The 21,958-nt window shown below is 41.2% G+C and overlaps 1 protein-coding gene across 4 annotated transcripts in view; it reads right to left on the minus strand.

Moving 5' to 3' along the window:
* The window catches only part of AP2A2 (adaptor related protein complex 2 subunit alpha 2), a 44,438-nt gene extending 24,199 nt beyond the window's left edge, over positions 1-20,239 (minus strand). For all 4 annotated transcript variants that reach the window (XM_036383200.2, XM_036383196.2, XM_036383199.2 and 1 more), the window contains exons 1-2: positions 20,086-20,239; positions 6,589-6,657 (exon numbers count right to left, since the gene is read on the minus strand). In XM_036383200.2, the coding sequence (XP_036239093.1) occupies positions 6,589-6,657; positions 20,086-20,152 (136 nt within the window). In that variant the 5' untranslated portion in view covers positions 20,153-20,239. The remainder of the gene's footprint in view (positions 1-6,588; positions 6,658-20,085) is intronic.
* Between the last annotated feature and the right edge of the window lie 1,719 nt (positions 20,240-21,958).

Here is a 21,958-nt window from a genome sequence, read left to right on the forward strand (position 1 = left end):
CATATGTTGCAGTCCTGCTGATTTTAGAAGCTTGCAGAAGCAACATGGAGTGCAGCTTCCAGTTCATCAGGAGACCATTGCTTTTCCTGAAGGGAAGAGCTACCTATGAACATAACACTTTCTGTGTTACATTCCCTCCCTACCTCAAATCAGGAAATAAAGGGGTATCCAGTAAATCAGGCAAGACTGACTGCTGGGTAGCAAAACTCTGATATATACTGCTGCCTAACAGACTATATAAGCTCCTTCACCTCAGCATTCAGGGCCTGGAATAAGTGATCTGTCACATCAAATATTTCTTGGTGACGGGCAAGCTCAGCCAGGAACAGCACTGCATACACTAAAGCTTCAATAAGATATCCCTTACTCATTGCCCTTGCCAATAAAAGCTCAAAGCTGCCTTTTTATTTAATATTTATCTGTCTATTACATAAATCTGAAGTTAAAAAAGAATCTTAATAGTACAGAAGTTGCTCCTTCTTCCTTCTCATGAACTTCACCTTAAAGCTATTTTTACATTGTGCAAAGAGGAGTCGTCTTCAGGGCCATACTACAGAAGCCAATATATGTCACATTTTACTTCAAACAGGAGGCAGCACTACTGAAGATACCCATAGCAGTGAAATTCTGCTGTACTGGATCCTGTGAGCATCCTCTGACAACAACCAGCTCTGCAGACAGCTATCTAAAGACATGTTTTCTCAAGCCACTTTTACAATTTGCTGCCATAAGGCTCTTTTCCTGCTGAGTCAGCAAACAAATGTAGAGAATTTTGTTCTCCTAGACATTGGAATTACTGTCAGAACAACCAGAGCGAAACATTCAGTGGGAAATATATTTTTCCCCTTCTTTGGAAGCAATATGGCCAGAGGAAAGAGAAGATACTCAACCGTGTCTGCTTATCTGCTGTGACCTCCAAACTATGGTGTAAGCAACAATGGAGTATTCTGCATAAATACTTCCTGTTGTACTATTTTCCCAATGAAATGGCACTCAAGAGCAGAACCTTCTTCCTATCCCACCATGGCAGGGAAATGCAGATCAAAGATACCTTTCCTTAGGAGAAGCAAAGGAAAAAAAACCCAAAACCAAAACACAGGAAAGGCAGTGACAGCTTTAGTTTTCTAGTATTTTTTCAGCTGCTTAAGAAGAGTTTCTACAAACTCTTAAGATTTGATTTTAATTGGTCACCTACATGAGATCCATAAGGAAAAGAAATCAGTGAACAAACCAGTAGGTCTTTACAAAAACCACTCTAACTCCTGACAAGCCAGCTATTCTAGGGGACAGATGAAAGGAACAGGTGATGCTCCTTGCCATTAAGAGATACTATAGTGACTCACAGAAGGGGGCACTAAATAAGCTGAATCCATTTTAGTCAGTCTAACTCTAGTGGCCAAGCCCTACATTACTAAGGACTTACTATAGTTACTGGATAGCATTAATAGCATGAGTTGCTTCTCTGAGATTCAGATACACCAAGAGACATCAGAAAGTAGCTTTCACATCAACGTCACCACAAGTGAAGACACCCCAACCAATCCCCAAAACCGAATTCTCAGCAGGCCAAGAGGTTGAACTGGAGCTGTCTGTTAGTGTACAATCCATCAGCAATATAAAATGGTTACAAGTATTAAATCTAATCTCTCATATTCTCAAATGACTGGTGGTGACTTTGTGATACCAGAAAGGAAAGGGGAGTACAGAATGCTGCAATCCAATTGCTTAACGAAGAACATAAGGGATGAAAATATGTATACTTTGAACCACATCAACTTTCACAACAAACTATTTGTCAGAGTTTAGCAATTCCTTTTTTAGGTTTAGGACCCAGCTATTTAAAACATTACATCCTTCCAAGATCCCAGTATTTTAAGAGCTCAGATTAGCAAGGTCCTTGGATCTCAGGGTATTTGAAGACTTTTTGATAGAAGCTACGCCATGGAATCAAGCACAAAACATATCACCATCCCACTAACAAGCAGCTTCCTTCTCCACCATGTGGTATCAAAGAAAAATATTGAGAAATCAGTACCTGAAACACCTTTTCCAAAGACAGAAAAAATGCTACACTGACTGCTTTCAAAAGCTCCTGTTCCTTGGATACAGAAGTGAAGGCAATGTGAGAGTTCTCAGGTTTATAAACTAGACCAAGTTAGAGTTCTACAGCTCTTCTTCAAAGTCTTATTAGTTCCCAGCAATAACAGAATATCAGGGGTTTTAAAATTTTTTATTATTTAATTATCTGAGCCATTTGAAAAAAGACTACTTCAGTCAAAGATCTCACAGTAGTTGCCTAAATCCAGCTGTCTTTTGAAGAAGTCTGTTACTGATTCTTATTGAAATTTTAACTATTCCACTCCCTTCCATGTCACATTTACAGAGAGTTCTAAAGGTTCTATTTTAAACATTACTAACAAGTCTCATTGCTTAAGTATGTGCCAAAATAGTACAGCTTCCCCCAGTCCCAAGCAAACATCCGAACGAGAGCAGAAGGAAATGTCACATGTTCTGTTATCTTTATTGCAATACACAATCATTTCTTTTAACTCAGCTCATTTTCAAATGCTTTTGGGAACATTTGCAAGTGCTGCAAATCAAGTCAGCAGAAACAGGAAGGATTCACAATACATGTCAGCAGGTTTTCAGCACAGTGGGCATTTCAAAGGCTACTTGCTTTTCCTGAAAAATGTATTAGTTATTTGGCTAAGAAAGAAATTATTAACAGCTGATTAACAATGAGTACTACTAAGAAATAATTACTATTTCCAAATTTCTGTGTATCAACTCACTAGCATTTGAACACAGAAGTTTTAGTTTTCCTTGCTCATACACAACTACCACACAGCCCTCTGAAAAGAAATAAGGTAAGTATTTTAAGACCTTTTGGTTGTCAGGCAGCAGCTTCCAGCTCTAGATTGGAACATAAGTTAAAGAACAGCACCTGGTTTCCAATCTAACTCAGTGTACTTAAAAGCCAGTGTGCTGCACTGTTCTGAGCCTGCTACCAGCAAGAGGGGTCAGGAAAACAGTTTAGTCCTTGAGATGTTCACTGGGGGTAGATAAGGAAGCCTGACAAGTCTAATCTCACTAGCTTTCACATGGCCTTAAAATCTTAGCTTTTAAAACCACAATAATGGCTTTTGCAAAACAGAATGGACAACACTGTTTCTTTGCTTCCTTCCTACACTGACCTCTGTTCATGCAGTTGGCAGCAATCCAGGGATATACTGTATCAGAAGGCAACTACTAGCTTAGAGGCTAAGAGAACTGAATTTGATTTTTATGAATGTAGCTACACTTTGAGACAAGATCCGTATTTCTGTAGGGGTGACAGTCCAAGCCCTCTACATCAAATGCTGAATAACTGTGCCAAACAATCCATACCAATCCATAAACTAGTATTTATTTACCATACTACTAGCACCAGAAAAAAGATCAGCCCTACAACTGATACTTGTCATTTTACTTCCAACAATTCATTTTACTGATTTTACTTCCAACAATTCAGTTTGTCACTGAAGACACTTTATGATTTTACTGTGTGATTGCTTTCACACGTGATCAGAAGACAGTGTGACTAAGCAGGCCCATCTTAAATATAAAGCCTATGCTTTCACAGCCTGCCAGGAAAGCAATTTACTGAGTTCACAGTTACACAGCTTCAGTTTAAACAGGTACTTAGAGCCTTATCTTACCTTCCTCCAAAGGGTTACCAAGTATTTTGGGAAAATAGAGATAATTTGCTCGAATATGACAAACTAAGTCAGCAAAAGAAAAAAAAAAAGGAAAAAAACCAACAATAAACAAGTCACATTGGGGTACTTTTGCATGAGCCGAAAAGATACACAAGCATGTCTGAAATCTAGCAGCCACTCTGGTAACACAAACCCTACTAAGCAATCAGAACAAAACTAAATTCTAATGCCAGAGCAGGAAAAAAAGAACAAGTCTGAATCAGGAAGAGAACGAAGTTCCTGTGACCGCAGAAACAGCTTACAGATTTGTGGGCAGCTTCATTAATACACAAATTCAGGTTTGAGAGAGCAAAGTGACACAACAATTTAATAAACTGGATATTTTTTCACTCCCAAAGCAGTTACTGCTCTAACGCTGAGACTTCCAGTTTGGTTCAGGCATGGGAGCAAAATCAGCTTACAGGCTGAACGTGTAAAACAGAAGGAATAGCATCTTGGCACACTCTACTCCTACAGCTTCTCCTTTATCACACTGGTGTAGCTTCTCTCTAGTACATTCTTCTTATCTCAGTTAATGCAGAAGCATTTAAAGCAACTGTCAAGGACACAGTGACCTCAGCAATGGAGCTTCCTCATGCTTAGACAAGAGACACAGCCACCTTAAGTACAGAGATTCTAAATTTCTGCTGAGCTCGGTGCACAAAAGCTGGATCAGAACCCAAAGCCATAGCACAAATTCCATCAGTTGAAGGAAAGTATTGCTTGTGCAGAGATGTGAAACCTTATCCCAACTTGTTAAATACAAGGGTACTTTCAACACCAAGTTACCCAAACATAAGGCAGGTATCAGGCCTGACAGCTACTTGCATGCTCAAACAAAGGTAGAAATATTGAGGCTCTGTCTGCAACAGTGTAAGAATACACCTTGCAAGTTACATGGGATCAGCATCCAGGTAATGCAACAGTGTGTCCTGAAGGCCCAGAGGTAGACCAGACTCCTACACTAGTGTCACACCAGAACTTCTCTGTCAAAAGGTCTTGTTTCTTGGAACCTTTCCCTGATTACAACCATGGAGCCAGTCCAAAAGCTGCATCTTTGGCCAGGAAGGACCAGTAACTCAGGGCACGAGCATTCACCACAGTTATTTAACAAGGGACTTCATCTTAAGTTCACAATTACACATTTGTCTTAATCCAAACTATTTAAAAACATTTTCAGGTCAGAGCTGCATCAAAAGAAACTAGGCTAAACTGAGTAATCACCACTTAAACCAAGAATAAAATGCATATGAAGGTCTCTTAATTTTTATATAACCCTTCTGCAAGGAAGAACCACACAGCATGAAGTCCATGTGGGACTCCTGCAGCAGAAAGATAACACAGCTATCAGCTCCTCACACTCTCACAGCCTCAAGCAGTTACACAACAAGTTGTCTAAACACAACTTTTTCCAAATTGTGACATACATGTTTTTGCTCAGGCTTCATGAAGTTATTGTCTTCAGGTAATTAAAATTTTCCACTCAAAATCCATACAGATTTAGTAATAAACCATAATGAGGATCAGCTACAAGAAGGTTTAGCCATCTTCCACTCAAGCTACTGAATGAGCATATACCGACCTTTATTCAAAACTATTTAAATAGTGCTTAAAGGATGCTACATAAGGTATGCAGGCTAAAGTTATGACACTACTTTGCTGAAAGCACCTCTATTCTCTGATCACTGCCTGATTTATGGTTCTACATAGCCAGAGATTCCTATGATTATTTCTCCCCTGATCATGAGTAAGCAGAGAAGAATTAACTGCTCATGTACTTTTACCTATTTTTCTAAGAAAAAAATGTGAACAAAGAGGCATGTGATGGCTTTTAATTTTGAATAATTTCTTGAGTGTCTTGCATTGTGGTTAACTCTTCCCTTCTAAGCTGTTGATGACACTCAGGCTTCTAAAGGTCTTCATACACCTTTAAGAGACATACTACTTAAAATATAGCCACAGATCATACAAAGTTCAGGAAAAGTTGTTTGTTAATACACCAAGTATTCCAAACAGATATGCTACTCTAAGCCATTTGTGGTAAATGAATTACTACAAATCCAGCAGATTCTGAAGGCACATATATATGATCGCCACATTGCAATACCTAATCTAACTACACACACTGCCCCAGAACTATTTAAACAAAAGTTGCCACAGCCACAACTGCTATAATTCTATTTAAAAACATCCCAACTACCCCTCAGAATCTTTAAATTTTGAAACCACATACACAACTTGAATACAGCTAACAGCATGAGTTTTATCTTTTGTTGTTTAAAAGTTAATTGCTGCCTCTTTAAATTAGTTACTGCATATCCTTTGTTTCATATGAATAATTTGTACTGCTGTTGCTTGTGGTCAAGATGTGTAGCTTCAGCAACTACATATTTTAATTTAATTCTGCTAGAAATCAGCCTAACCCATTACTTCCATAAAGGGCTCAGGGCTGAAGAAGGAGGAAGGAAGAAAAGTTTAAACAGATGCTGTTTTACTGGAAATAATCATGTCCACCCATCTTACTTCAAACTATTCACAGCCTCACAGCTTTCTGGAAACAAACAAGGTGAGTAGTCACATGGTTAGGAGGGCAAGTATTAGAAATAGTTTGTGACCAGTAGCCCAGTTCTCTGACAGAGGAGGGAGTTTGCTTCTGTTATGGCCAAAAATGACAGGACTGTCAGAAGTTTCTAGAGTTAAGAGAACATTTCCAACAGTAATTCTAACAGACTGCTTCAGCATTTTGCTTGAGTCAGCAGTTGACAAAAGATGTCCAAGCATGTAAAAGCAAAACCCCATAAAAGAAAGTCTTATGGAAATACATATAGTATAGTATGATCAAGTCACTTACCTTTAAATTTTGACCGAATATTTGCTAGTTCTTTATTTATCCTCTTTATTTCTGCCTCTTTACTTTTGCCTGAAATGAAAAGAACACGTATCAGGACACAATGCTTTGGAGATTCCTCTGCCACCCGAAGCATCTTTTCACCCAAACAGAAACATTCACTTGTGAACATACAAACAACAGGAGGAGTTATAACTCTCCATTTCCATCATTGGAACTAAAGGCAAACAGGGGTAACTTAAGCATCACTTTGTACAGGAATTTGAGAAGCTCTAAGGACCTCCCAGTTTCAAGAAGCTTTACAGACTTTAGACAGTGTCACTTGCATATAACCTGAGATGCCACTGCTACTGACTTTCACAAATGCTCCAGTTTTTCTATTCCTGAAACTGCCCAGAGGAAAGTGAATTTTACTTCCTATGTGATTACTAAGTTGACAGTGCTTTGAAGAAGTGAGTCTCCTAAGCACAATCTTATAAACAAGCAGCTCAGGTTATTTCTCACCTTAAGGACAAGCCAATTTGTTATTTCTCTGTTGAACAGTCATCCAGTTCAACAGCTTTAAAAACATTCTTAACAGACTGAAGAGAAAACGCAGTAAACTCACAAGGAGTCCAAAGGCTCAAGACCTCACATAGTTAGGATACAAGTTCAGACTTTCAAGGTAGCTCATGAAAGTAATTTGAAACCCAGAAATATTTAAAATTCACACTTTATTAGATGACTTATGCTTCTCAGCACCATTAGTATTTCATATCAATTTTTGATTTCAAGAATAGATATTGGGATTTCTAGTACCAATTCAAGTTACAGAGAGAAACAGCTGCAGTTTAAATTGTGATAATGCAAACTTATTCAAGCAATATTTGCATTGTCCAAACCAAAACAGCTTATCAGCTTATTACTCTTTAGCATTTTAGCTTTTGGTGACTGAGATTGTACAGACATCTGGGTCCATTGTCTCCTACATGAGTAGAAGCACAGAAGGGTAAAACAGCCAGCTCGGGCACTGTGATCAGCTGCCTGCCATTTGAGGGAAGCAAGTGAAGTACACTTCAGCAATGCAGATCTGGCCATTTAGTTCTGTAGTTAATTCAGACCTGTACCTATTCAAAATTTCAACAAGTCTAAAACTTTTGTCCATTTCCCAAAAGTTTCAAGCAGTTTCAAGTGTTCAAACATCAGCTAGCAGCAGAAAATGACAGCTTCCTTCCCTCTTCATCACATATATATTTGCTACAAGGTTATGAGCAGAAGTGTCCTATCCCTGATTCAAATTGGTCCAACCTTATGAGTCGTGGGGATCACATGCCCTTGTGTTCACACCACACACTTCCCCACACCACTGGGATCACAGCTACAGCTATGAATGTGCAAGTAGGGGATGTGAGGAGGCTTGAAGAGCAGATCGTGACCAGGATTCCAAAGCACCTCCAATCTCACCCCTTTCTTCAACAGAAACATCTCACAGTATTTAAATATCCCCCTACATTTGCATGTCCAAAAGCCTGTCGTCCGAGGATTGTTAATCCTCCCTTTACTATTGCTTTGGGGAATTTACAGCAGGCCCTATAAAAGGTAACTAAATAACTCAAGGAAACAAGTGCCTTAGGATAGTTTAGGAGCAAAGTATGAAGGAATCCCTTGCCAAGTACAAATGAATCTAGGTTTTGTAATTTCTTGACTTAGACTCAAAAAAAATAAACTGAAGTTAGCACTTCTGAAACCAACTCTTGCATAAGATGCAGAAAACAGGTTTGTATTCATCTGCCTCTAACAACAGCCACAAGAGAACAGACACAGAGCAGCCACAGCACACTGTACAAACAGAAATGTTAAGCCCACTACAGAAGCAACTACTTCAGTTTGCCTTGTCCTTTTAACAAAATACCTACAGACCCCACATATTCCCTTCAAATGCAATTTTTCCATTCTACTGCAGTGTTTTGTAAAGGCTGCTGCTCAAAAGACTTAAGTGCAGGTGCCTTGGCAGGCACTCCACAGGACAAAAAACAACCCACAATTTCAGAGCTCAATCATTTACAATTCCAGTTCTGAAACAAACTGTAGTTGCTATCTGTATGCACCTTGATTTCCAGATAAAGCAGAAGATAATGTCCACAGTTTTAATTTGACCTAGAAATTCCAATTAACTTCTAGAATGACAAAGCTAGAGAACACAGTATAGTTCCCTCCGTTTATAAAGATGCATCTGCTGGAATCACAAAGTCTAACCAGTTTTCACTAATATATTGTGCAACACGAGTTTTGTTCTAATTTAACTTGTCAATCTAAAGAAAGCTGGCTTTAAAGTAGTAACACTATTTATTGTGTAAATGAGCAGCAAGTCGTACAATCTAAGACCTCAAGTGTCTTCCTTTATAGATTTTAGATTTGTCTTAATTGGATTATTTGTCCTGAGCACACAGCAGAGATACTCAAATGTTTGCTTCTAGGGCACTTGCCAGCATTAGGAGTTCATTACTACACTGAAGCAAGTCGTTTGCTCTGGGGTCCCACCCTCTGAGAACAGGGACCACATTAACACACTCCGAAAGGGTGCAAATGTTTATGTAAATAAACAACACTCCAATTTTCAATTTTGTAAGGTATTTCTTTTTAAAGACTTTAGAACACTTCCCTTATTTTCAGCCATACATCTGCTTCTGATGAAAAATTTAATCTCCTAAAGCTATTCGTTTATTTTCCCTTTTACCATAGGAAGAACACATCTCATTAAGACATAACCACAGAGTCTGGAGATTTTGTACTTAATTTACATTAACAGAGCAGAGAATATAGAGCTCAGTCTGGGACATTGCTAACCTGAGTTTTTAAATTTAGAAACTAGGTCTTTACTCTGTATCTTTAACCTATGTTTGTAAGGGAAGTGAACTGCAATATTTACTTTGAATTATTAGCAATTGTTTCTCTAACCTCAGCAAGTGTGGTAATAATCACAATTTTAAAATGTTAAAAATAGGGTGAGGAAAGGGAAACATATCAGCTAGCTTTTCTTACCCCAAGATGAAATCAAGGCCATCTTTTACTTTTTTAAAACCACCAAAACCTCCTGGCAAACCTTTCAAGCAGCATTATTTACCTGCTACACTCACAGATTATCAGTTACTGCTAGGAATTGGGTTCTTTGTGTCCTAAGCAAGCAACAGAGCATTAAGCAAAGCCTGACTAAAATACTTCAGGAATCTGTGAAGTCAGCACCTTTCGTAGAAATAGTCTGCAGGCTCAGCAACACAAACATGGAAATCCCACCCCCATGCACACAGCTGTAGCAGTGAGATGACAGGAACACCCAGACTCATATCTGAAGGTTTATCACCTCAAATTTTAAATCTCACTTAGCATATGAACAAAAGTCTTTTTCAAATAATTTCTTCAGGCTGTTCTATTTTTAAGGCAGTATATGATCTCACCCAGACTATAACCAAACATAAGCAGCATAGCAATTAGCAGGTGATAAAAAGTTTAACTCATATATTGGAGTTCACATTGAACAATTAAGTTTTCATCTTATTACTAATTAAAGTCTAAGCAAGCCTGACATTGTAGTTTTAAAGAACAGCACTAGCACACCAAGTGTTAAATGTCACTGAGGGCAATCACACAATGCTGAGGACAAATGACAAGTTAAAACCAGGCTGAAGTATCTAACCCCAAATTTCCTCAACTCCAGCAGTTTATATTGTATGGTAACCTTATTCAAACACGTTTAACTGCTCATATTAGAGGATGACAAAGCAAAACAAAACCTCACAGTGGAAGGCAGCTTTCATTATAAAGGACAAAAGAAAATATAAGTATCATAAAATAAGAACAAATTTCTAGCTAGATCTTCTGTCCCACTAAGTGTGGAAGGGCACTGTTAAAATGTGTTTGATTAACTTAAGTTTTCATCACATTACTCTGACTTGCCAGCACTCACTGAATAATTTCTATATGCATCTTTTATTTTTACCATCACTAGAAACACTCAAGTAGTCCTTAGGACAGTAAAAACAAGATGATGACAGCTGAAGGAGTGCTATGCTGCAGGAATAAAGGCTTACATTTCAGAGCTAACAAAGGAAATTGCTCTGCCACACTTTCAGGCTCTTACCCAGCTCCAGTCTCATGAAATTATCAGAGCTGTATACCAACAAAATGTTCTGTAACCACACATTCAGCTTGGAGAGGCTTTAATAAAGGTCATGTAATGTATACAGACTGAAGGGTAGGACAGTAGTTAAGCCAGAGCACAAGAAGATTATGTTCCGTATGAGTTCAGGCCGTATCCTTCTCACTTTCACTTATTCAGACTTTTACCATTTTAACAGACTATCATTAAATATCTGCAAGTCAGTAAGCTTTGGTTGCTCTTTTGCAACAAAGACATGCAGTGTTTGTAGCCTTACAGCCCTACTGTACGAGTGCTGCTCGTCATCTCCAAGATGGGTACTGAGCACACAGGTACCCAGCCACAACACAGTCCAAGGTGCTTATGGGTGATCACTTCATATCTGGCAGTTTGTCAGGCTTCAGACTCCATCATGCTGCCTACTGCCTTCATTAGAGAAGGTAAATTTAGTCTGCAGAGCAGTATTATCTTTAATTACCATCTTGTTTAACAAAGATAGAGTAGGGAACATCGTAAGTCACGCAGCTCATCAAAGAACCAACTACTATTCTTGTATTTCCCAGTAATCCAGGCTACAGTCAGCACTTCAGTACTGCACAAATACACCTCCATTCCTCTGTTCAGAGCTCTGCATTACAACCTAAAGAATGAGAAAACAGAGGTTACAGGAAAGGGGTTTGTTGAGTCCATTCATTTGAAAAAAACCTGACATGTCTTAACAGTAACCTGGCAGCAGGGTTGCAAGGTTAAGGAAGTGCTTCAAGGTTAGAATTAGTGGGCTGCTTTGGCTCACTCAGACAGTGACCTGCTCCATCAGGATTAACTTGTTGCTATACTAACTGCAGACTGTTAAAGGCAAGTTTGAGGCATACAACCCACCTGTGCTAACTAAAACTGCTACTAGTTCTTAACTTTCATACAAACCACTTGATATACTTCTGACCAAGCCTATACATACATTTCCCAAAGGAAGAGAGAAACATTTTTTCTATAAGCAGCTACACAAATACTGAGCAGAGTAGATTTCTGCAGGCAAGGCCTTGAAACACAGGCATACTGTCAACATCTGAAGCAACAAATAAATGAATCACTTCACAAAACTTTAGTTGTTCCCAGTATTCATCTTGCTCCAATCTGCTTTAGGCCAGCAGTCAGTGTAATTAAGCCCAGCCAATAACTTCTTTTGAATTTACATACAGGTGAGAACTGATATACTCTTAGCCTTACCTGTCCTATGGCCATCTGACAATTTATGATTACAGATGCACAACTATAGTTCAGCTGGCACGAACTATAAAGCAGAGGATAGGAGCTCTTTTTGCACACAGAAAAAGCCTGCCACAGTTCTACACAGTTACAGTTGTAGTGTAAGTGACTTTTGTGGCACTATCATAGATCTAATATAACATGAACTCTGTTCACATTCAATTATCAAACAGGCCTTGAAGAGAGGACAAGTCTACTTCTCTGTTTAGGAGAGAGAATACAAATACTACCAAGGTTAAGAGCAGGAACTTCTCTGAATTCCTGAATGGCTAGGAAAACTTACTTAGGAACAACACTTAAGTTCTCACACAAATGATAAATTCTCAATTTCAAAGGTGTTGTTAGACATCTTCCCTGAGAGCTGTGAGTCAGTGTTTTCCAAACATAAGAATGTTTCTGGTTATGTTTTCCTTAGCCTCTACATTAGGAGCATCTAAGCTGATTGGCCACTTTGGTGGGAGAGACAGCACTGCCAAACTGCTACCCAGCTTCCCTTGAACAAAACATTGATAGTTTGAGAGTCAGTATGAGTCAAGGCTATGCTTCTTAAGAGACAGCTACAGACAGTTCCTAAAAACTGCTCTCATCCTGGCACACACATTCCTGCTACTACCTTGTATTGCTGCAGGTCAGTTTGGGAGCCTAACAACCAAAAGCAAGATGGCAAAGTCCAGGCTAAGGCTACATCATGCCAGCTTTACCACAAGTGATAGTGACAGCAGAAGACATGACCAGGTATAGAACAAGTTCACCGGTTCATTGTCTAAACACACTTGAGTTGGCATAGAGCAATCAAATGACCCACTTGCCTTTTCTACTGCTAAAACAGCCTGCAAGCATGATGCAAAGACTACACTGCATTCTTGAACCCTGCTGTCAGGGAACAGAGAAAGAAACTGGTTGAAAGACAGGGAAAACAAATAATAGTGTCTCCACTGTAAAAATGGTAGAGATAGAGGAAAATATGCACGCAAAGGTAATCCGTGCCTCCATTTTTGCCTCTGTGAAAGAGCTTTTTTACTTGCTCATATCAGTAAATTAAACCATTACTTTTACCTGCCAGCAGGACAGATACTCATATTACAGCTCTAGAGGATAGATTAGCCATTTGCTATGCAGATCATGATCTTCATGAAGTAAACCACCAAATCCATCCTCCAGCTTTCCCTAATCTCTCAGCTGGCTCTTTAGCACAGCAGGGAAGAGGGCAAAAGAAAGGCAGACAGGTTGCATAGCAATACATTAGAGTGGTCTGCTTGCCCACCCTCACATTGTTAGTCTGTCTATATAAATTCCTTCATTTGGTTAAACTATCTAGGCTACTACAATAGAGGTGCAAGCTCCACCTCCATCTGAGTCTGAAGGAGCTTGTTGGTGCAATTGTTTACAAACTCACTGCACAACTAATCCAGAGAGACTACAATAAAATACTGGACACTCTTAAAAAAAAAAAGTTAATATAGCTTCACTTTTGTTCACAAATCAACCTGTTCAAGTCTGCAGAACAAGAAGCTTTTTGTTTACTGATGTGCTAACATCCTGTTATGAACAGAAACAGGAGTGCATGCTGTCCTTCCACAAGATCTGTTTGATCAGAAGAAATGCCTGTCATGTTGAAGATCTGGAATGGCACAAAGGCAGTTTAGGAGTGTTGTGTCTTGGGACATCCTGCTGTGATTAGATATCTAAAGACAGAGACCAGTGACCTACTGATATTTTAGAACTTGATGTAGAGGACATTTCTAATATTCTGCACAGTAAGGTAACTACTATCCACAGAACTGACTTCTTCCTCCACTATGCCACTAGAGACTTGCCCCTGTAACAACACTTCTCAGGAAACAGAAGGGAGTCACAGGCTTTACTGTAATCCCCTAATCCATTAACTCCTTGTCCTCATAAGAGAAGAGAAATTAGAGCACAAAAGCAGCTTTTCAATCCAGATGTAATAAACTGCAACTATTTAATACAGGTTTAATGATTTTAGATGCTTACCATGGCTTTTTTTTCCCAACTAAGCACTCCAAGTTATGAGAAAATTTGAGAAGTAACCAGGTAACAGGGTCTAGCTTAAGACCAGAGCTTTCCCAGTGTACTGGAAGTTCATATCCAAGTGACTTTGTGACATACAGAACATCTATCTGTCAGTTCAGGTGGCAAAACAACATTGACTCCTATCAAAAGAGAAGCTTTAGGCCAAGAAGATATGCAAACAGTAAGTGCAGGCTCAGGCTTGTACTAAAGGAGTTCTTCCTCCTTCCTTGACTGAGCAGCATCCAAGCAGTCATTTCCTTGACCAGTCTTTCCACAGTGTAGAGCTACACTCCCTTTAACAAGATAAGGCAGTATCAGCACTGATTTACTACAAGTCACTTTGGACTCTCTTCTACCTCCTTAGTCCATGTTCAAAAAGAAGAACAGATTGAGGCCTACCCTGGTTTAGCTATCACTTCTAAACTACTGCTTCAGGGACCCTAAAATACTTTTGAGCTCATTAAATAATGCAGATATGTAATAATCTCTGCAATAGTCCTTAGCTTCCTCTTATCAGTCCTGATGGGCAGTCTTTATACAAAGGATTTCAAATTAAGCAGTCCAGAGTCTCTAATAGAGAGGTTGGATGTCACATGAAAGATTCTAGCTCTTTACTATCTCTCCTCCATTACTCTCCTCTAAGCCAAACATGCACAAATTAAACAAACATTAAAAAAAAAACACTAACAAAAAAAATCCCAGCCCCTCAGAGCTCTTTGAAATGACCAGGAGCAAGCCAAGACAGAGAAGCCAGGGGAAGAACATCAGTTTTGCTTTAGAGATCCTCCTCAGACTAATCTCATGCTAATTGTGTTTTCCTTAAAGCACTCTCCTGCAAATAGTAGCAAGTGATGCAAGACTTAGTGCTTATTATAGCACATTCTTAGGGCTGTTTTTTCAGGCCAGAAACCGACCATATTAGATGCACTGCCACAGCCCTGAAGAAGCGACAGGAGAGCAAACCAAGATGCTTTGCCTCCAATTTCTTCAAAAGGTAAGTAATCTAAGAATACATGTAAAAAAAGTCTCTGACTGTCTAGAGAAGTATTTCAAGTTCTGCTTTAACACTACATGCAATGCAAACGAGAACCCACACCTCAGAGGAGCAATGCAGTAGCTTTAGCCTATACAGTGACAGCTTATTACTGACGTATAATAATTACTTACAGATAACGAAATCCAGCTGTATGTGCTCAACTCACTCCATGTGAAGTTTGTTTCACTGGGTGGCTGCTCCCACAGAGAAAATAACTCTATACATACCCATGCAGTCATTTAATCCATGTACATGCCCCTCCTACCTACACCTGCAATGCACTTCATAACCTACCATCCATTCAAACAGGTGATCATCATATGATGAATTTAATGAATCATCTTTTTTCAATCCCCACTTGCTGATCTGTAACCTGATGCACCAGTCCCAATGCAGTGAAGCAAAGACACATTTTGGGAGGTTCAGCTTCAGGACACTATCCCTTGTCCAGTACAATGAAAATTTAATGCATTAAGTCCTATGAGAAGAGATGGACCTTTGTTTATTATATTTGTTGGATTTTATTTAAGGAAAAAATTTGGCCTGAGGAAAAAGAAACAGTAACTTGGAAGAAAACATACAAAGAAACATTTGGAGAACAAACCCAGGAATCCTTCTTCTGCCTGTCCAACTTCTGGGACAAAACTGAAAAGTTAAGACAGTTACCTAGCAAGGGAAATCAAGAACTGTCTTGTCCTCCAAACCTTTGACAAAAGCAACTTTTGCCTGCGTAGACACATCTCATCAACCTAAGAGGAACTGACTTCCCAATTTTAATGTGGAGCAGGGGGTTACCAGTAATACACTTACTACTGTAATAGAAACTATTTCTACATTACAGGCTGCAAATGAAAGGAGAAAAGCAAGCTTTCCTGGTTTTCAGGGTGAATAGCAGAGAGCACTGTTGCTGCAGCAGAATAGGTTGAGTGACAAATGACTTTAAAGTATTTCATTGTGAGATAAGCATAAAGCTGTACTCAAAAAAATGAAAACAGACTCCTGATGCTCTATGTGTCAGCTAAGACAGCTGGAGAATTTATAAAGCACCATCTTGCATAAGCAAATTGCTTCAGCAGCTCTGCAGTACATACACAAGAAAAGACTTAACATACTATTTAAGAATAAATATTTCTTGCAGGAGTCCATATGCTTGTACGACATGAAGATCTTGTTAGATTTTAGTTCATGAGGCACATAATCCATGCAGTGACAAGGACTCTTCCTGACCTGAACTCCTAAGTTAGGATCGCACTTCACCAAACCACAGGGTTCACAACTTTCAGCTCCACTCCACCACAATCTTTTGTACAGCATAGCCACACCTAACTATTTTCTCAGTTGCACCAACCAAGCACTCATTAACTGGGCTATCCTAATCAAGTACTGCAGTTTGGCTTTCAACCCGTAGTTTTCTTGTCTCTTCTCTGCTGTCTATGAAAGATAAGCTAAAAACCTACTTACTGTAGTAATTCATATATGTTACAAAACAATCCAAATGATCAAGTCTCTAGAAAAGTTCATGCATCTATTGGCAAATTGACAGATATCTAAAAGGGTTATTTCCTAAAAAATATTTTTATCTGCCATCTGCACTAGGATCTCCATATGCAAAATGCAGAGCCTACAATAAGAAGCTGCCCTGAAACAAAATTCTGGAGAGCTATAAGGAACTGAAGGATAATTCATTTTCTTGTATTATCATACTTCAAAAATTCACTTGATCTTTGTATGAATAAAGAACATTTCATTTTGAAAGAAGACACTCAATATGACAGCTTCAGAGAGACTAGAGCAAAGTCAAAGTGCTAAGAAGCCTCTCTTAGCCTTGAAATATTTTACAATTGCTGCTGCAAGTAGTATTCCAACTGTTTTTAATGAAAAACATCACAGACTTTTGAGAAATCAGTGTACTTTAAAATAGTCTGCTCTAAAAAATACATCTGACATAGAAGTATTTAAGACAAAAATCAAGAAGTTTAATAGATAAACCATGTGCCAAAAATATGTCTAAACAACACAGAAGTGACAACCAAGCTTTTTAGTATTAAAAACAGGCTGGTAGTGCGAGCTGCTTGTTCACAATCACCTACAGTTGTAAACACTGAAAACTGCTATCAAGTAAGACTTATGTAGCAGACTGGTACAAAGATAGGCAAGACAGGCATCACTCCCAAATCAGTAATATATCCAACCTGTAAGAGAATCCTGCATTATTTAACGCTGCAGACATTGTAGATACAATATCAAAAAAATAAATCTTGATATAAGGAGATCGAGCATTTCCAAAGGTAAACAGTCAAAATTTACAGAAGTATCCCCCAGAAGTTTAGGTTCCTTGAATTATTTGAAATCACATGTTGTGCATACATCCGAGCACAGCCAGCACAGAACTGCACTTTCCTTTTTCAGCAACATCTACAATGTAGAATCCTTATCTGTGCATACATCCCCCCAATACACACCATGTTTCACCATTATGTATAATCTGGAAAGGCTATTGGCAAACTAAAACTGCCAGGCCTTTGTGGCAGTATTCAAAACAGATACAGGAGTCCAGCAAAGCCAAAATTTGGATTGAAATTAAGAATGCCAGCAGAACTTTCTGTGTTACTGCAACTATCAGATATTTAGTCCAATTGTAAGGCTAGGAATAGAGGTCATGAGCTGCACATGGTTTAGCTTCCCTCCCTTCTCAGAAAAGGCAGACTTGCTTTCTTTCCTTAGTCAAAAGATGCTGTTCACCTCAACAGCTGCTACTTTTTGTTCTTGACAACATCTAGCTCCTCACCGAAGAAGCCAAGAGGGATCTTTAGCCAATAGCAGTACCTGCAGAGCCCAGAGTCTCCAGAGAGTATTTCCGTGAATACTCCAGGAAGCACTTTTGTGAATCTTACTCTGTGTACACTAGCGCAGGGTTAGCTGACAGCACTCAGAGCTCCACTAAAGGGAAGGCTCAAATGCCTTTCACAGCTACTTGGAAGCTTCATACATCACCGACTAGTGGGAATACCAGCTCTTCTGCAGTTGTTTGGAAGATGCTGCTACTTTTTTCATTATGAAGACAAGAAAGATACACAAGTAATTACAGCTCCCAAACATCTGTCTGGACAGAGACAAAACATTTGAGATATACCAGTATTTGTTTAAAGAGTCAAAGTTAACATTCTATTTGTATCGCCAGTAGGTTACATCTTTGTGTCTCCTGAAGATAACTAGAGCATGAGAGGTTTGTTGTCCCATATGGACGAAGGTAGCTTCAGCTCTGTTCCCACACAGCCTCGTGGGGAAATAGGTACCTAATTTGTTATATCCTATCACATTAAATTTGGTTATTTCACATCCCTGAACACATGTTACAAACCTAAGAGCCTAAATGCTTCTCTTGAATTTACTTCTAGTGAATTCCACTAAAAACAAGCATGGATAAATTTAACCAACTGCAAGATATGAAACACTAATGAATCAAGTCGTACTGTTTCTAGCTAAATCAATGAAAACAATGATTAAAAAATCATTGTGAATTGTATTGGGTAGATAGAACAGCTTAACAAGTCTTAACTGCTATGACACCAAGTGGAACTATGTTACACACGAAGCTTGCACAGAACACCAGGACACTGAAAATGCTCACTAAATAGCAAGGCCAGCTAGACAAAGCACAAGAGCACTTGTGTAACCTGGAACTGCTACACTACACATTTTATAGGCCTTCTTCTTCTACACACAGAGTGAAGCCTAAAGCAACCTAAGGACCAGCACTCTGTTTTGAAAAAGAAAAACCCCCTCATTCAAACAGCTTCTGCTCTAAGGAAGATTACTAACCTTGAATTTGTTCACGACTGAATGTCCAAATCACCTGATTACAAAGACGCTGCAATTAAATGGTCTCATTTTACCAATATAATTTCTTTGCCAAGTTTTTTTATTAGAAATCATCAATTTGAAGTTTTTCAAGCCAGTGGGACTAAGTAATCCCAATGCAAGCCCAGTCAGAATAACATAATTTGCATTGAAAAATTCTCAAAAGCTGTTCATATCTTTAGAGCGAAGACCTTAATGCCATTCCTCCACTGCTTTTAAAATAGCCTCAAGTGATCTACAGAGACACACAGGTGGACAAAATAGAGCTGTTTCATCACACCAACCACAGCGACCTTAGCCCTTCCCCAGGCAATTCCTGCCACATCATACACTTAGATCTCTAACTCTGATTAATATTAAACTATTGTATGCAATTCTCGAACAAAAAGGAAGACTGAGCACTGAGGTGTGCCCCAACATATGCCCCTTCCCTCCTCCACCGAGCAGCAGCAGATTTGTACTCCTCCTCTCCCACTGCACACTCACGGACACGCTCCCCCATATCTCTCGAGGGGGGGAGGGACGGAGAGGGGGACGGGGACTTACTGGCATCCCCCCTCCATCCCATTTTTAATTACACTGATCCCAAGCGCTGATTTCCACCTAAGCAGAATCTTCAAGCCAATTTAAGCCAAGCCTAGACATACGCACTGAGGGCCCTGCTCTCAGGCGCCTACAGAGGCCTGTTTTCCATCAGTGACGTGATGAACCGAGAGCCGCTCAGGGATCTGGAAGGAGCCCAGGACGCCTCTCCCTGCCCCGCCGCGCACCCACCCGCGCCCCGGCACCGCTCCGGCGCATCGCGAACAACGGCGGCACCGACCCCCGGCACCCCCTCGGTCGGGGAGGCCACGGCGACACTCAAGGACGGGCGAAGGGGGTGACAGGGGCGGTGAAGGGGGAGGGAAACACCCCAACCCACCCACCCAAAACGCACAAACCCACTGGCAAATGCTTTATGCTGCTCCCCCTCCCCGCCGCGCCGCCCCCCCGAGCGCGTCGCCATTTCGTGAGACAGGAGCGCTCCGAGCTGCCCGCTGCGGGGGTCAGGGGCAAGAGGGGAGCACTGGGAAGGGGATCGAGGGGTGAAGCCCCGGCCCCACGGAGCACCAGCCCATGGCGACGGCCGCCGCGGCCCAGCCCAGGCCCCGGCCCCGGCGCCACTCACAGTTGCGGATATCGGAAATGAAGACCGCCAGGCCTCGCATGCCATCGCCCTTCGATACCGCAGGCATCGTGGCGCACGATCACTGCCGCCCTAGGACGCGACACACCGAACCCCCGCAGCCGCCGCCCGCTCTCCCCGCGGGCTGCTTCAGGCCGCTCCGCCGCCGCCGCCTCCGCAGCGCGCAGGCGCCGCCGGGGCTCCCGCGCCCCCGCAGCCGCCGGGCGGGCGCTGCTCGGGCGCCACCTGCCGTGCGGAGGCGGGAGCGCCGCGGGTGCGCCGGGCCCCCTGCGCCTCCCGGTGCCGCAGCCGCGGCGGGCGCGGTTCCCGCCCGGCCCCCGGGATATGCCCCGGGATGTGCCCCGGGATGTGCCCCGAGATGTGCCCCCGCTCCCGGGCATCTCCCGTGCGACCCTGCGGCCCGAAAGGACTGGATAGCTGGAGGTTGGGCCCCACGGATCGGCCGTGCCGCTGCTGGGATGCAATTTCCAGTCACCGCCCGTGAGGGCAAACGGGCCCGGGCCGAGGCGAGGGGCGGCAGGGCAGCGTCAGCCTCTGTGTCCGTGGGTGAATTCACTGCACGCTCCCTGCTCGGGAACAGCCTAATCCCTTCCTCTCATCGTGACCCTAATGGCCGAGAAGTTTGATGATTTTTGAAGGTGAAATACTGGGCTTCTCAGGCACCTCAGAGAACGTAACTGCTGAGGGAGAAGGAGTGGGAGGCTGATAAAGATACTGGGAAATTTCACTTCATCACTTAAGCTTTGAGCAGACTATTGATCTGCAATCTTAATTTTCAAATGTGAAGAGCAAGGTACAGACTCTCAGTGGTATAGACCGTAACAACATGCTTTCCTCAGGGTGGACTGCAGGAGGCTGTGCCTTGGTCCTCCTCCTCAAAAGGGACCCCAAAACAGTGCACGGGATCTACTGCACGTACCCTGCACAGTCCCTGTGAGCACTGACAAGGCCGGAGGCTGCTGTGTGCAGCTCCATCCTTAGGCACATCGCCCTTGTGAGCCTGCCATCGGCTGTGCGAGTGGCGCAGTTGTTCTGTGTTCATGTAGAGATTCCCACTGCCTGACTCCCTGGGCGTGCAGGCCTACACATCCAGGGCCACATGTTCCTCCTGATGGCTGTAAACACGAGGAGTGACACAGTCCCACACCACACGTACTCCAGAGACTGAAAACATTTCAAGGTTAAACTGTCTTAAACATGCCAAAGAGGTGGGACTGTGCAGAGCATTTAATATCTTCACCTGAAAATAGGTGCAAATGGTCTCAAAACTGGCCTAGACTGCCTAGCCACAAGTGTGCTGGGGGCTTCAATCACGATGCAAGGGATTAGTATGCTTACTGGAGAATAATGACTTGTAGGATCATGGGACTTAGGGCTACTGGAGATCAATCAGTCATTTCACCTTTATTTCATCATACTTCAAGCCATTGCATTTCATCTGTTTGGGTTTTTTTTGTTTGTTTGCTTGTTTGTTTGTTTTTTTACACCAATGAATGTAGCCCAATATCTAGCTTTTAGCTACAGTCTATCTTCCAGAAAGGCACTGAGTCTTGCTCTGATATAATCAAATTCACTGTTGCCCTGGATACTTTGCTCCCGTGGTTAATTCTCCTTGTCTAGACCTTGCATCTTTAGATTCATCAAGCTCCAGTACCTTTAATTTTGTGATACATTTTTCTCTCATAAAGATCTACATAATACTTGATGCCATCTGTCTGACAGTGGCTGTATACGTCAAGGGTCTATTCTGAGTGTTTTCAGGATACATGGTTACATGAGTACTTTTTAGTTGTGCAAGTCTCTATGGAAAGGCAGGATGACAGCATGTGGTAGTCACGCAATTATCCCTTTGTCC

Source organism: Molothrus ater, chromosome 6 (assembly GCF_012460135.2).
Source record: "Molothrus ater isolate BHLD 08-10-18 breed brown headed cowbird chromosome 6, BPBGC_Mater_1.1, whole genome shotgun sequence".
NCBI lineage: Eukaryota > Metazoa > Chordata > Aves > Passeriformes > Icteridae > Molothrus > Molothrus ater.